This window comes from Nerophis lumbriciformis, linkage group LG31 (assembly GCF_033978685.3).
Source record: "Nerophis lumbriciformis linkage group LG31, RoL_Nlum_v2.1, whole genome shotgun sequence".
In the NCBI taxonomy this organism is placed as follows: Eukaryota; Metazoa; Chordata; class Actinopteri; order Syngnathiformes; family Syngnathidae; genus Nerophis; species Nerophis lumbriciformis.
The window spans coordinates 11,810,302-11,826,984 of NC_084578.2; the positions used below are offsets into that span (position 1 = coordinate 11,810,302).

Below are 16,683 nucleotides of genomic sequence, written 5' to 3' on the forward strand. Positions count from 1 at the left end.
GGCTCTAGAGCCGCATGCGGCTCTTTGCGGCGCCCTAGTGGCTCTCTGGAGCTTTTTCAAAAATGTATGAAAAATGGAAGAAGATGAGGGGAAAAAATATATATTTTTTGTTTTAATATGGTTTCTGTAGGAGGACAAACATGACACAAACCTCCCTAATTGTTACAAAGCACACGGTTTATATTAAAACATGCTTCACTGATTCGAGTACTTGGCGAGCGCCGTTTTGTCCTACTAATTTTGGCGGTCCTTGAACTCACCATAGTTTGTTTACATGTATAACTCTCTCCGACATTCTAGGACGTGTTTTATGCCACTTCTTTTTCTGTCTCATTTTGTCCACCAAACTTTTAAGGTTGTGTATGAAAGGTGAGTTTTGTTGATGTTATTGACTTGTTGGAGTACTAATCAGACATGTTTGGTCACTGCATGACTGCAAGCTAATCGATGCTAACATGCTATTTAGGCTAGCTATATGTACATATTGCATCATTATGCCTCATTTGTAGCTATATTTGAGGTTTATTTAGTTTCTTTTAAGTCCTCTTAATTCAATGTATATCTCATGACACACTATCTGTATGTAATATGGCTTTTAATTTTTTGCGGCTCCAGAAAGATTTGTTTTTGTATTTTTGGTCCAATATGGCTCTTTCAACATTTTGGGTTGCCGACCCCTGGTATAACCCATTCACCATTTACCATTGATTGATTGACTGGTTGTATAATAAGACCATGGAGAATACGTACTTAATAATGACTAATTAAGAGGCAATATGTTACCAATTTGCATGTTAATAAGCAACTCATTAATGGTGAATATGTTCCCCATACTAAAGTGTTACCAAAATAAAAAATAAAAAATTAATATGACAAAGGCTCTTTAAAAAAAAGGAACGGTTCTTCAAGATCAGGCTCCCTACAGAGACTCTTAGATCCTCATTTCTACTGTGCTTCACTTTAGTGAAGGAGCGATCCTTGCTGGGTTTGTAAAAAAAAAAAAAAAAAAAAAAAAAAAAAAAAGAAGTTGGCGTGTCGCCAAGCCGCGGAACAAGTGCGCCTCCCTTTACTGCTGTTAAGTATTCATAGTTCGGGGTTTGGGCTGTTTTTAAAAAGCCAGCGCAGCTCCCAAGTTGATCAGTCTGCTCTGGAACTTCAGCCGAGAAAGTAGTGCTAATTACACGCAAAGGTTATTATTTGCGCCGGCACGCACGGGATACTTCTCTCTTTTTTTTTTTTCCTTTTTTTTTTCTCTCCCTCCGTTTCATTAATGTGCTTTTTGCTCCTGTCGTTTAAATGAGATAGCAACACCCTTGGATAAAGACTCTTAAAATCGGATTATCTGATTGAGGCATTGTGTTCATTAGAGCACTTTTCCCCCCCACCTCCACCACCTCCTCCACCTCCTCCACCTCCACCACCACCTCGGGCAGACAGAATTAAAACGCCCGGAAGATGTTCGGGACTCTTTGCCTCTTGTTGACGGTCCTGTCGGGGCCGTCCGGCGGCTGGGGCTCGTACGTGCCGTGCGAGCCGTGCGACGACAAGGCGATGTCCATGTGTCCGCCGATCCCGGGCGGCTGCCAGCTGGTCAAGGAGCCCGGCTGCGGCTGCTGCCTGACGTGCGCGCTGTCCGAGGGCCAGGCGTGCGGCGTGTACACGGGGACGTGCGCGCAGGGTCTCCGCTGCCTGCCCCGCAGCGGCGAGGAGAAGCCCCTGCACGCCCTCCTCCACGGCAGGGGGATGTGCACCAACGAGAAGGGCTACAAACCCGGGCACCCGCCGATAGGTAAGACGGTCGATACCGATAGCATACATAAATGGCGCGATGTGTTTTTCCAACCTTTTTTTTTTTTTTTCTCTCGAGTCATTGAAAAAACACGGAGGTGCACCACCAGCAGAAACGTTAAAAAATGAAACTCCACCAGGTTGTCTTTTTATTTTATTTTTTAGTTTGTTGTTTTCCTTCAGTTCCTGTCTTGCGCTGTTATTTTGGTGGGCTTTTTCCTGTTTTCCTATAGCACGTCTTCCTTTGACCTGCGTTAAAGTTAAAGTACCAATGATTGTCACACACACACTAAGTTTGTCCTGACCCATCCCCTTGTGAGGTGAGGGGAGCAGTGAGCAGCAGCGGTGGCCGCGCCCGGGAATAATTTTTTGTAGAGATGTCAGGATATTACATTTTAGCCCGATAAATGCGCTAAAATGTAATATTGGAAATTATCCGTATCGTTTTTATTAATTATCGGTACCATTTTTTATTTTATTTTTATTTTTTTATTTATTTTTTTTTATTAAATCAACATAAAAAACACAAGATACACTTACAATTAGTGCACCAACCCAAAAAACATCCCTCAACCTCATTCACACTCATTCACACAAAAGGGTTGTTTCTTTCTGTTATTAATATTCTGGTTCCTACATTACCGTATTTTTCGGACTATAAGTCGCAGTTTTTTTTCATACTTTGGCCGGGCTTATATGTTTTTTTCCTTTTTTATTATGCATTTTCGGCAGGTGCGACTTATACTCCGGTGCGACTTATACTCCGAAAAATACGGTATATATCAATATACATCAATACAGTCTGCAAGGGATACAGTCTGTAAGCACACATGATTGGTCCACTAATAGTACTAACCTTTAACAGTTAATTTGACTAATTTCCATTAATTACTAGTTTCTATGTAACTGCTTTGGCATTGTTTTACTTTCTTTTTTATTCAAGACAATTATTTTAATTTATTTATCTTATTTTATCATATGTTATTTTTTTTAAAGTACCTTATCTTCACCATACCTGGTTGTCCAAATTATGCATAATAATGTGTTAATTCAACGACTGTATATATCGGTTGATATCGGTATCGGTTGATATCGGTATCGGTAATTAAAGAGTTGGACAATATCGGATATCGGCAAAAAGCCATTACCGGACATCCCTAATTTTTTGGTGATGTCACCCCATACTTGCCAACCCTCACGATTTTCCCGGGAGACTCCTGAATTTCAGTGCCCCTCCCGAAAATCTCGCGGGGCAACCATTCAGTTGTAAACACATTTGCAGATCCTTGCGTTGACATTTTAACCCTGAACTCTGGGGTCCAAACTTGTGATTTACATAACCGAGGCGTTCCTCAAGGCTCCCCTTTAAGTCCTCTCCTTTTTGACGGTTACATTTTCAAATGTTATTTAGGTTACTCAAGTGTTGCTGGAGCTTGTTTACTTCAAATGCACTCATCAGTTATTTGTTCTTCTTGTTTAGTTATACTAGTGGTCAGAGGTGGGTAGAGTAGCCAGAAATTGTACTCAAGTAAGAGTACTGTTACTTTAGAGATGTATTACTCAAGTAAAAGCAAAGAGTAGTCACCCAAATATTTACTTGAGTAAAAGTAAAAAGTATGTTGTGAAAAAACTACTCAAGTACTGAGTAACTGATGAGTAACCTGTTCGTTTAATGATGACGGCAACAAATAATGCACAAAAACATAAAAATAGCAATGAGCAAATTCAGAGCCAGGAATATCTCTTAAGCAACTAAAACAATAATATATATTAAATAAAAATACATTAACATAAAAAAAATTAAGGCAAATTGAGCCACAATAACTTAACAGCACCATAGGCTCAGTAAGCAGAGATTACAAAGGAAAATAACAAGTTAGTAAATGTTTATTTACATAGACAAAGACATTCTCCCTGAATTTCTCCCGAATTTCACCCAGACAACAATATTAAGGGCGTGCCGTGATGGCACTGCCTTTGACGTCCTCTACAACCTGTCGACGCGTCCGCTTTTCCTCCATACAAATAGTGTGCCGGCCCAGTCACATGTTGTATGCGGCTTCTGCATACACACGTAAGTGACTGCAAGACATACTTGATCAACAGCCATACAGGTCACACTGAGGGTGGCCGTAAAAACAACTTTAGCACTGTTACAAATATGCGCCACACTGTCAACCCACACCAAACAAGAATGTCAAACACATTTCGGGAGAACATCCGCACCGTAACACAACATAAACACAACAGAACAAATACCCAGAATCCCTTGCATCCCTAACTCCTCCGGGCTACAATATAAACCCCCGCTACCACCAACCCACCCCCCCAATCTCCCGAATTCGAAGGTCTCAACGTTGGCAAGTATGTTTCACGGCCAATTTTGACCCCTTGATGCCGAGTGCCGAGCAGCGAGGTAACGGGTCCCATTTTTATAGTCTTTGGTATGACTCGGCCGGGGTTTGAACTCACGACCTACCGATCTCAGGGCGGACACCCTAACCACAAGGCTACCCGAGCAGGTGTATTGGCAATCGAGACTATTTCAGTTGTGCGGGCTATCCTTCTTCCTGGGGACATTGTTAGATTGAATAGAATAGAATGCCATTTATTGTCACTATACACAGGTACATCCATCCATCCATCCATTTCCTACCGCTTGTCTGAGATTAAAAGCAACTCCAGTATCAGTGCGACAGTCTACAAATATGCAAAACATAGGAGGGAAAGACAAATAATGCAAAAGGAGGTAAGGTGCACAGTCCAGTCCTGAGAACGAATGTTCTGAATGTGTTGTTTTACTATTGTGAATTATATTTATACAGCGCTTTTCTCTAGTGACTCAAAGCGCTTTACATAGTGAAACCCAATATCTAAGTTACATTTTTAAACCAGTGTGGGTGGCACTGGGAGCAGGTGGGTAAAGTGTCTTGCCCAAGGACACAACGGCAGTGACGAGGTTGGCAGAAGTGGGGATCGAACCTGGAACCCTCAAGTTGCTGGCACGGCCGCTCTACCAACCGAGCTATACCGTCCCCTATTAAATATTATACTATCGGCCGATAAATGCTTTAAAATGTAATATCAGAAATTATCGGTATCGTTTTTTTTTATTATCGGTATCGTTTTGTATTTTTTATTATTTTTTTATTTTTATTAAATCAACATAAAAAACACAAGATACACTTACAATTAGTGCACCAACTCAAAAAACCTCCCTCACCCATTTACACTCATTCACACAAAAGGGTTGTTTCTTTCTGTTATTAATATTCTGGTTCCTACATTATATATCAATATATATCAATACAGTCTGCAAGGGATACAGTCCGTAAGCACACATGATTGTGCGTGCTGCTGGTCCACTAATAGTACTAACCTTTAACAGTTAATTTTACTCTTTTTCATTAATTACTAGTGTCTATGTAACTGTTTTTATATTGTTATACTTTCTTTTTTATTCAAGAAAATGTTTTTAATTTATTTATCTTATTTTATTTTATAAATATTTAAAAAAAGGACATTATCTTCACCATACCTGGTTGTCCAAATTAGACATAATAATGTGTTAATTCCACGACTGTATATATCGGTATCGGTTGATATCGTTATCGGTTGATATCGGTATCGGTAGTTAAAGAGTTGGACAATATCAGATATCGGCAAAAAGCCATTATCGGGCATCCCTACTATATACATATATACAGAAGCATTCTGACTGTGGGTGGAAAGTTAAAATTGCACACACAGAGGTGCTAAACTATAAAATCAGTGCCTATGAGAGTTCATCGTGGTTATGGATTTTGGGAAAAAAACTGTTCTTGAGTCTGTTTGTCTTAGACCTTGTCATGTACGGACACACACTGTAAGTCTTTGCTGTCGTCCAGCATTCTGTTTTTGTTTACTTTGTAGCCGGTTCAGTTTTATTTACGCTTCAGTGCCTTTTCCTAGTCTTTTAGCCCTTTTCCTTGCCTTTTGTTCATTTTTGTTTTAAGCGTCACATACCTTTTTACCTGCACGCTGTCTCCCGCTGTGCTCTGCATATCGGGATCACGGCAAACCATCCTCGACTTGTTCCGACTTCTACAAAGCATTTAACTACCTGCTGCTCTATACGGCACAGACACTAGACAACGGCACATTATATACAGATTATAATTATTGATTTGCAAAAAATATTTTTGGGATCATTTAGGTGAAGTTGCATAATTTCCCACGGCATACCAGACAATATCTCACGGCACACCAGTGGCACAGTGGTTGAAAAACACTGATTTAATCAATGCATTAACCCTATTGATTATCCCCGCCGCCCCCCCTCCCCGCCCATATTTGATCCTCTATCCAGATGGTGCTCCGATCTAAAAAAGTTTGACAGATGGCAGCCTATATGAGGTGTCATCTGATTTAATTTAGCGCCTCGGTGCTTATTACCTTCATGCAATACGGTTTAAATGCACATGGCAAAAATCATGCCGCCTTTTGTGTGAATTGCGTCTGGACCGCTTTATATCGCTGCGTGTTAATCTGCTGTGAGCCGCTAGACGCCTCACTCGCGGATGGGATGGTCCCCGCTGAGATGAGCCTCCTCGGCGGGGGCACTGGCCTGTCAAAGTCGGGGCTGCAAAAATATGCTCGGAAATTATCACGTTAAAAAGTGCGCGTTTATACTCGAGAGAGAACCGTATTCACTATTTTCTATGGTGTCAGGGGTCTCCGGGCATGATCGCTCATGCACGACAGTTATTAGTTTGGGGTATTTTGTTTGACTTCCATGCTGCAAAGCATTCTTTGGGTTTCCTGTGCACTTCCTGGCTGCGCTATTTTTTTGTTTTCGTCAACAAATACATTTTTACTTGCACTTCGCCTGTTCGGACCAACAACACCCGCATCGAAACATAAGGTTGTTTTTTTTATTTATTTGTAAAGTAATCACCTTAAAAATAGCCACATAGGTACAAGTATGTTGTTTTAAAATGTTCTGTCAGTCCTGTTCGTCGACAAGTGATGTGCGATACAATTAGTTTTCTTTCTGATCCGATACCGAGAAACATGTTACCGATCCGATACTTTGTTTAAAAATACGTAATGTGTCTGGGTATTTCAAGTCTTAAGCAACTTGAGGGTTCCACGTTCGATTCCCGCTTCCGCCATCCTAGTTACTGCCGTTGTGTCCTTGGGCAAGACACTTTACCCACCTGCTCCCGGTGCCACACTGGTTTAACTGTAGCTTAAAGATGTCGATAATGGGTTTCACTATGTAAAGCACTTTGAGTTTCCAGAAAAAAAAAGTGCTATATAAATATAATTCACTTCACTGCTCTTAGGAAAAATTCTTCATCTATATGTAATCACAGGGCAAAACAATTAATAGCATTATTCTGCACTTAATGCGTTCTTATTTAAATTCAACTCCCTATGTAGTATCTGTTAACAGTCGACAACAAAAGGACACATACTCTTCCTCCAATTTAGTTTCATTTAGACACGATTTAGTTACTTTTACATTGTGTTCCCGTAATTGATATACATTATCTATAGCAGTGTTTTTCAACCACTGTGTCGCGGCACACTAGTGTGCCGTGAGATACAGTCTGGTGTGCCGTGGGAGATTTTCTAATTTCACCTATTTGGGTTAAAAATATGTTTTGCAAACCAGTAATTATAGTCTGCAAATGATGTGTTGTTGTTGAGTGTCAGTGCTGTCTAGAGCTTGGCAGAGTAACCGTGTAATACTCTTCCATATCAGTAGGTGGCAGCCGGTAGCTAATTGCTTTGTAGATGTCAGAAACAGCGGAAGACAGGGTGCAGGTAAAAAGGTGTCTTAATGCTTAAACCAAAAATAAACATTAGGTGAGTGCCCCTAAGAAAAGGCATTGAAGCTTAGGGATGGCTATGCAGAACGAAACTAAAACTGAACTGGCTACAAAGTAAACAAAAACCGAATGCTGGACGACAGCAAAGACTTACTGTGGAGCAAAGACGGCGTCCACAAAGTACATCCAAACATGACATGACAATCAACAATGTCCCCACAAAGAAGGATAAAAACAACTGAAATATTCTTGACTGCTAAAACAAAGTAGATGCGGGAAATATCGCTCAAAGGAAGACATGAAACTGCTACAGGAAAATACCAAAAAAAGAGAAAAAGCTACCAAAATAGGAGCGCAAGACAAGAAGTAAAACAATACACACAGGAAATTAGCAAAAAAGTCCAAATAAGTCAGGGTGTGATGTGACAGGTGGTGACAGCACACCTACTTTGAGACAAGAGCTATAGTGATGCATGCTTGGTTATGCTTTAAAGTCATATCCAACAATTGCGACAACGACTTTTTACTGCCAACTGAGTTTCGTTTTTTAATGATTTCTGCTGGTGGTGTGCCTCCGCATTTTTTCAACGCAAAAAATGTGCCTTGGCCCAAAAAAGGTTGAAAAACACTGATCTATAGTACCGTATTTTTTGGACTATAAGTTGCAGTTTTTTTCATAGTTTGGCTGGGCTCCAGTGCGATTTACATATGTTTTTTTCCTTCTTTATTATGCATTTTCGGCAGGTGCGACTTATACTCCGGTGCGACTAATACTCCGAAAAATACGGTAACTAAAGTTTCAAAAGTATCGATATTGGAGCATAAACATCTGGTATCAGCAGTATCAATATAATCTGCACACTACTGTCGAGAGCTTGTCACCCACACGCACCAGTGAGACAGTACTCATTCTGTGGCTTTTCTTTGTTTTTATACGTCGGTAAATGCCAATAAGCGGGAGATTACCTTAAAACGGGTGCTTTCAAAGGTAGTGCACTCAGGATTCAAATATCATGCCTACAGGTGACGACACCAAAGCTATTTAAAAGTCGAAGAAGAAAAGCTATACGGCCGTGACTGCTTTTCATCACACTTTTGAGTCGCGTCTGAGTGCGTTTTTAAAAGGCAGGCTGTGCATTACAGAGTCCGATTACCACTAAATCTGTGTACATGAGCAAGGCAGACAGGGAAACACCACGAAACAGAGAGTCGGACAAAGGCAAGTTAAGCCAGGGGGTTTAAATCATGTTAGGGCATTTCTGAGAGATGGAACAGGTCTGTCACTCAAGAGATTTAGCGGCGTGTCAAGAGGAATAGTTGGTAGACACGAGGCTCATCCTAGGCTTTGCTGATTCCACACCGCAATTCGACTCATTTAAGATCCAGATGCAACGAGTCTGTAGTTTCTGTGTCATACAATGTTCCATGTTTTTCCCTTAGCTCCTTAAAGCGTATTAACCTCCGGTCCGTAACTCTAAAGTTGTCAAACTAGGGAGTTGTGAAGACGGTGCAACAGTCCCCACAACAAACCACGGTCCCCCAACTGCTATTCATTTCCAGTGACAGGCATATAGAACACAGTCACTACACAGAGAAGGAACATGGCTTTTTTGTTGGCTCACAGATCCCTGCAGGTTTCTGGCAGTCCGCGTAGTGCGTGGGCACTCCGTCGCAAGGCAGTGATTCAGCAGAATGCCTCCGGTCTTCTCTGTCCCCCACCCCCCTTCCTCCTCCCAAAAAAAGCCTTCTGTTAAATAGCTCCACGGATGGGAACCGGCAAGGCAAGCCTCTAGTTTCTTGTGGTGTGGGGTTGCAGCTGTGTGTATGCGATACAAGCTGAGCAAGGTAAACACAGGGGAAGGGGAGCTCAAGTGTGCACAACACTCAGGAGGCCATGACAGCGGCAGCCTTCTAAATGGTGGGCCCCAAACAATGGGATCCGAAGGGGGGGTCGGGAGAAGCTTTGCTGTCCAAAATTTGTAAGTAATGAATCCTCGCCGACTAGCAGAGCATTAATTAATGTTTGGTCGCACTGTAGCCTGAAGAGCTGTCCTAACTGTAAATCACAAGGCATGCTGAAACCTAGTTAGGCTGATTGGAGCGATACAGTCCCTGGAAAGCTTGCCAACAGCTATGACTTCATGGCAGCAGACTCCTCATCCTTCAAGCTTCTGAAGGGATCTTCAGTTCCAACTGATTGCACTTTGCCAAGAGATAAAAGATAATTAGGCAGTGGTTCCAAGAGAAACCCAGTGTGTGCCGTGTTTTAACGACCGATCAACAACTATTTGATCAGTGTTTTCAAGGTAAATGACGCAGTAATTTCAGCAGTTCAGTATGAAACTTGGGAGACAATTTTTGCAGAAAATCCCTAAAAACATTAGCGTGCTCCTTAACTTGGGCCGCTGTAAACACATTTGCAGATCCCTGCATTTACTTTTTAACCTTGCTAGCAAACATGGAACACTGGGGTCCGGACTTGCGATGTACATAACTGAGGTGTTCCTCAAGACAGCCCTTTAGGTCCTCTCCTTTTTAGCAGTGACATGTTTTCTGTAACGTTATTGATCTAACTCAAGTGTTGCTTGTTTACTTTAAATGCAGTCGGTAGTCATTTGTTCAACTTCTTTAGTTATACTAGCGGCGTTCCTCAAGGTTCCATTTTAGGTCCTCTCATTTTCATCTTAGGCTATTCAACTGGTGGCCCGCGAGTTCACTTCAAAAAACTAGTGAGAGACTCACATTTTTTGCAGCAGATTCTTAAAAACACTTGCGTGCTCCTGTTGTCTCGAGGAACTTGGTTGGACTACTGTAAACACAGTTGCAGATCCTTGCGTTGACATTTTAACCTTGAACTCTGGGGTCCAAACTTGTGATTTACATAACCGAGGTGTTCCGCAAGGCAGCCCTTTAAGTCCTCTCTTTTTTGGCGGTTACATTTTTAAATGTTATTTAGGTTACTCAAGTGTTACTGGAGCTTGTTTACTTCAAACGCACTCAGCAGTTATTTGTTCAACTTGTTTAGTTATACTAGCGGCGTTCCTCAAGGTTCCATTTTAGGTCCTCTTTTTTTCATTATTTATGCTATTCAACTGGTGGCCCGTGAGTTCAGTTTAAAAAACTTGTGAGAGACTCACATTTTTGCAGCAAATTCTTAAAAAACACTTGCGTGCTCCTGTTGTATAGAGGAACTTGGTTGTACTACTGTAAACACAGTTGCAGATCCTTGCGTTGACATTTTAACCTTGAACTCTGGGGTCCAAACTTGTGATTTACATAACCGAGGCATTCCTCAAGGCTCCCCTTTAAGTCCTCTCCTTTTTGGCGGTTACATTTTTAAATGTTATTTAGGTTATTCAAGTGTTACTGGAGCTTGTTTACTTCAAATGCACTCAGCAGTTATTTGTTCTTCTTGTTTAGTTATCCTAGTGGTGTCCCTTAAGGTTCCATTTTTGGTCCTCTCTTTTTCATTATTTATGCTATTCAACTGGTGGCCCGCGAGTTCACTTCAAAAAACTAGTGAGAGACTCACATTTTTGCAGCAGATTCCTAAAAACACTTGTGTGCTCCTGTTGTCTCTAGGAACTTGGTTGGACTACTGTAAACACATTTGCAGATCCTTGCGTTTACATTTTAACATTGAACTCTGGGGTCCAAACTTGTGATTTACATAACCGAGGCGTTCCACAAGGCAGCCCTTTAAGTCCTCTCCTTTTTGGCGGTTACATTTTTAAATGTTATTTAGGTTACTCAAGTGTTGCTGGAGCTGGTTTACTTCAAACGCACTCAGCAGTTATTTGTTCTTCTTGTTTAGTTAAACTAGTGGTGTCCCTCAAGGTTCCATTTTAGGTCCTCTCTTTTTCATTATTTAAGCTATTCAACTGATGGCCCGCGAGTTCAGTTAAAAAAACTTGTGAGAGACTCACATTTTTGCAGCAGACTCTTAAAAACATAAATAGACTATAATCAAATGTCTACTGTAGAGGACACTGCGTATCCGGAATATACAACAGTGAAGGTTACCATGTTACCATGAATTGATTAAGGTAGACCCTGCCTTAAACAAGTTGAAAAACGTATTCGGGTGTTACAATTTAGTGGTCAATTGTACGGAATATGTACTGTACTGTGCAATCTACTAATAAAAGTCTCAAAAGGGAGAGGCTTTTTGGAAATATGGCCCCCAAAACTATTTGGTAGACTATCCCTGCTTTAAAGTCACAACCAAATTAGAAACGCAGGTGTCACGTCAGTGTGCTTCATAAAAAGAGCTCGGTTCGGCAAACATCAAAGGAACGAACTGTGGGTGTGTTTTGCGTTTTTGGGAGGGCATTTTATCAACACTTATTACATAAGAAGTGCCATTCTCAGCAAGGAACATGGGTTCTTTTTGCAGGCGTTCCAAAACCCCAACAATGGCAAAAAAAACACCAATAACCGGTGCACACATAGACTGACTTAAAATGTTTATTTTTTACACCCTAAACTAGGCTCTGGCTGATAAGTCAATTAAAAGAACGATAAACGAAATAGATAATTTTGCCCGCATCGAAAAAATGTCATGTTTGTGTGCGTTTGTTTTCTTCGTCTCTTGCTTCCAAAACGGGGTGCAAGACAGGGTTCACTCCATGCATCGCTCCCAGCACCTTAACGTGTGTATTCCATAGAAGAATTCGATGAACAGAGTGAACCCTCCGGTCAGTCATGCACAATCTTTGTCTTTGTGAGTGGAGGTGGGACTGCTAGCTTCTGGCACCAACAGAGCTTTGTAAGAAGCATGCCATGGTAAAAAAAAATTGGGATGAAAAAAAGTTGATCGCGAAACCAAATGTCCCGTTGCGGGATTATTTCGGGTTCAAACCAAAAAGCAAAATTAGCCTATCAACAAAGACAAATACGGCAGTATTCCAAATTTACGGTGGCAGACAGGCATAAAAAACAACAATAAAATGCTGTATTTTTCAGACTAAAGGGCACACCGATATAGAAAAAAAAAAAAATAATAAAAAATAAAAAAAATAATAATAATATATATATATATATATATATATATATATATATATATATATATATATATATATATATATATATATATATATATATATTGTTTTGTATATTAGCCACACCAGACTATAAGCCGCAGATTTATACGTTGTGAATAGTTACACGGAAAGATTCTGTAAATCTTTATTTACATACCTTAATTGTTTCCAAACGATGTCTGTAACACTGCAGTAAAACAGCTGATCAAACAAAACAGAAGCCATCGTCATGGACCCACTAGCTGCGGAAGCTAGCTCTCCAATCAGCTAAGCAGACTCAATAACTCCACGGTGACGTCTTGGTTAATTTACCGAGGAATTTGTGAAACTGAAACAATACGAAAAGAATACTAACAGACACTCGTAAACGTGTTAGCATATTAGCTAATGCTAACGATGCTAGCGTCATTACATAGGCATGAAGACACTCCTACAGACGTCACACTTATGAGACGATTTAGTAAGTATAAACAGTTTTAGTTATGTTGTAAAACTTACAAACATTGCTTAGAGTGATGAATGAAGAATCCGTACGAGTGGTAACGCTATGGACGGCTAGAACACTGAACTGCCCGCCGGTTGGAAAAGAAAAAAGAAAAAACTTTTTTGGGTTGATGCACTAGTTGAAAGTGTATCATGTGTTTTTTCTATGTTAATTTAATTTAAAAAAAGAAGAAAAAAAAAGAAAACACTCCCGATAAATGGAAGGATACTCATGCACCTGTCGTGAGCGAAACGAGAAAACAAGTGTTTTTTATTCATGTACTTTTTTATAAAATAATTGTTATTATTGCCGTTAGTGAAGAACAATTAGCCGCTCTGTCTTATAAGCCGCAGGGTTCAAAGTTGAGGAAAAAAGTAGCAGCTTATAGTCCAGAATTTACGGTAAACATCCAACAAAGTTTTTCCAACCACCGAAAAACTGGACATTCAATATTTACTCAAAATATGTTTTGCCATCAGAGATTGAGTCCATCGTATTTTTATTGTTTGTTTACTCATTTAGGGTGATGGTAAACATTGGTAAAACACACTAATACAAATAAAAGTGCACTGCGTTTCAAAGTGTTAATTGTGTAACCACGTCCAGCCAGTGTGTCTGGGCCATGTTCACGTTGGTAGACCTCACTATTTGACTACCTCAAGAGCAGTGGCCTTTAGCTCGGTAGCTAGCAAGCTCGTCTCTAATGCCGGCGACCCAGGTTCTAATCCCTGCCGAAACAGAAAAAACAAGGACTGAACCACGCAGGTATTGTTTTTATTATCATTATTATATATTACTACCACATTAGTGCCTAATTGGTCTTAACATAATGTTGACAATAGTAATGTTTATCTGCAATAATATCTTGTCCGGAATAATTTAAATCATGTATTATGCCTCTTACAGTTATTTAACATATTTTGAAATCAGAATTTACACGTTTACAAACAATGACAGGCATATTTACGAAGCGTGTTTTACACAACTTCACATCTTTTTTTTATTTTATTTACAACAACATTTTCCCTTATATTTTTTAAGGAGAAAAAAATAAATCTTGATAAGGAGCTACTGTATACACTAGAAATCAATCAATACATCACAGTTTCTTTGGATAGCCCCTAACCACAAGTGCCTCAGAGGGCCTCACAAACCACAGCAGCATCCTCTAATCTAAACCCACATCCGGGCAAAGAAAAACTCCAAAAGCTCGAAATGGGAATAACAATGCCTTACCACATTATAATTTTTGTATCAAATAGAAAGGTAAAGTCCAACTTACACTGGCAATACAAAATACAATAACTGTGTACTATTCAAATAAAGAGATTGTAAAGAGAAAGTGAGAATCAGCTTGTAAATGTCTTTAGATGTAGGAAGGGGCTTACGAATACATACTCAAAACAAAAGCATGCGCGTTGCATAGTCAACTGTAATAAAAATAAATACAAATAACAGTAAATTCCAAACTACAAGCCGCTGCTTTTTTCCTATGCTTTGTACCCTGCGGCTTATAAAATGGTGCGACTAAGTTATGGATTTTTCTTTGCTGACTGCCATGATGCAAATAGTAAGGAAAAAAAACCAAGCAAAAACACTAAAAGGTGTGTTTTTGTTTGTGCTATGGCACCATCTTTTGGACAAGTTGGCTAACTGCAGGTGCTGCAGTGCCCTTCTGTTTAGACCTTTGAACCGGAAGTGTCGTTCTGTCTTCTAGACGTCCATAGCGTTTTCTACTCGTATGGAATCTTCATTCATCACTTCAAGCCATGTTTGTCAGTTTTTACAAAATAACTAAAACTGTTAATGCTTACTAAACTGTCCCATGTGTGATGTTGGTAAGAGTTTGATTGATTGTTTGAGACTTTTATTAGTAGGTTGCACAGTGAAGTACATATTCCGTACAATTGACCACTAAATGGTAACACCCGAATAAGTTTTTCAACTTGTTTAAGTCGGGGTCCACTTAAATTGATTCATGATACAGATATATACTATCAGATATATACTATCATCATAATACAGTCATCACACAAGATCATCAGTTTGCATATTTGTACGTGCTATCGTAAAGTATTAAAGCTAGCGTCGTTAGCATTACACGTTTACAAACATATGTGTTGGTATTATTAAGTTACGATAGCATTCTTTTTGTATTGTTCCAGTTTCGTCCGTTTAGCTTTTTATCTCATTTGCGAGCTCGGTATTGAGTCCATTACAATGACCTCTGTTTTGTTTGATCAGCCATTTTACTGCCGTGTTACAGATACCGTTTGGAAACAACTGAAGTGTGTAAATAAATACTGACAAATGTTTTCATATTACTATATATTAGGGCCGCAACAACTAATCGATTAAATCGATTAAAATCGATTATAAAAATAGTTGGCGATAATTTAGTCATCGATTCGTTGGATCTATGCTATGCGCATGCGCAGAGGCTACTTTTTTTAAATTGATTTATTTATTCTTTAATTTTATTTCCTTCTTTTTTTTATAAACCTTTATTTATAAACTGCAACATTTACAAACAGCTGAGAAACAATAATCACAATAACTATGGTGCCAGTATGCCGGTTTTTTTTCAATAAAATACTGGAAAGGATAGAAATGTAGTTTGTCTCTTTTATCCGATTATTAATCGATTAATCAAAGTAATAATCAACAGATTAATCGATTATCAAATTAGTTGTTAGTTGCAGCCCTACTATATATCTGTTGTTTATGGTCCGGTGAGGGTAATAAATGTAACAATATTTTTTCCTTAAACATTTGTTGGGCTCTAAGCACGGACAATATGGTACATTTATTTCTAAAATGTACTACTTTCACTGTTAACTCACAATAGCATTATTTTTTTTTATATTGTTTCAGTTTTGTAGATTCACCAAAACGTCACCGTGGACTTATTGAGTCTGTTTACCTAGTTGGGTCCGTGACGATAACTTCTGTTTTGTTTGATGATCCGTTTTACTGCCTTGTTCCAGACACCGTTTGGACACAATTAATGTACCGTATTAAGTCGCAGTTTTTTTCATAGTTTGGCCGGGGGTGCGACTTATACTCATGAGCGACTTATGTGTGAAATTATTAATATTAATTAATTATATAATATTATTTAGCTAATTCACGTAAGAGACTAGACGTATAAGATTTCATGGGATTTAGCGATTAGGAGTGACAGATTGTTTGGTAAACGTATAGCATGTTCTATATGTTATAGATATTTGAACGACTCTTACCATAATATGTTACGTTAACATACCAGCCACGTTCTCAGTTGGTTATTTATGCCTCATATAACGTAACAACAGCCTGTTGTTCACTATTCTTTATTTATTTTAAATTGCCTTTCAAATGTCTATTCTTGGTGTTGGCTTTTATCAAATAAATTTCCCCAAAAAATGTGACGTATACTCCAGTGTGACTTATATATGTTATTTTCCTTCTTTATTATGCATTTTCGGCAGGTGCGACTTATACTCTGGTGCGACTTATACTCCGAAAAATACGGTATGTAAATAAATATTTACAAGATATATTTGTGTAAATA

The 16,683-nt window shown here is 39.3% G+C and overlaps 1 protein-coding gene across 1 annotated transcript in view; it reads left to right on the forward strand.

Annotated features, from left to right (window-relative positions):
- Positions 1 to 1,153: 1,153 nt before the first annotated feature.
- Positions 1,154 to 16,683, forward strand: part of igfbp5b (insulin-like growth factor binding protein 5b) — a 50,152-nt gene continuing 34,622 nt past the window's right edge. The window contains exon 1 of the mRNA XM_061926565.1: positions 1,154 to 1,789. Coding sequence (XP_061782549.1) covers positions 1,456 to 1,789 — 334 coding nt within the window. The 5' untranslated portion in view covers positions 1,154 to 1,455. The remainder of the gene's footprint in view (positions 1,790 to 16,683) is intronic.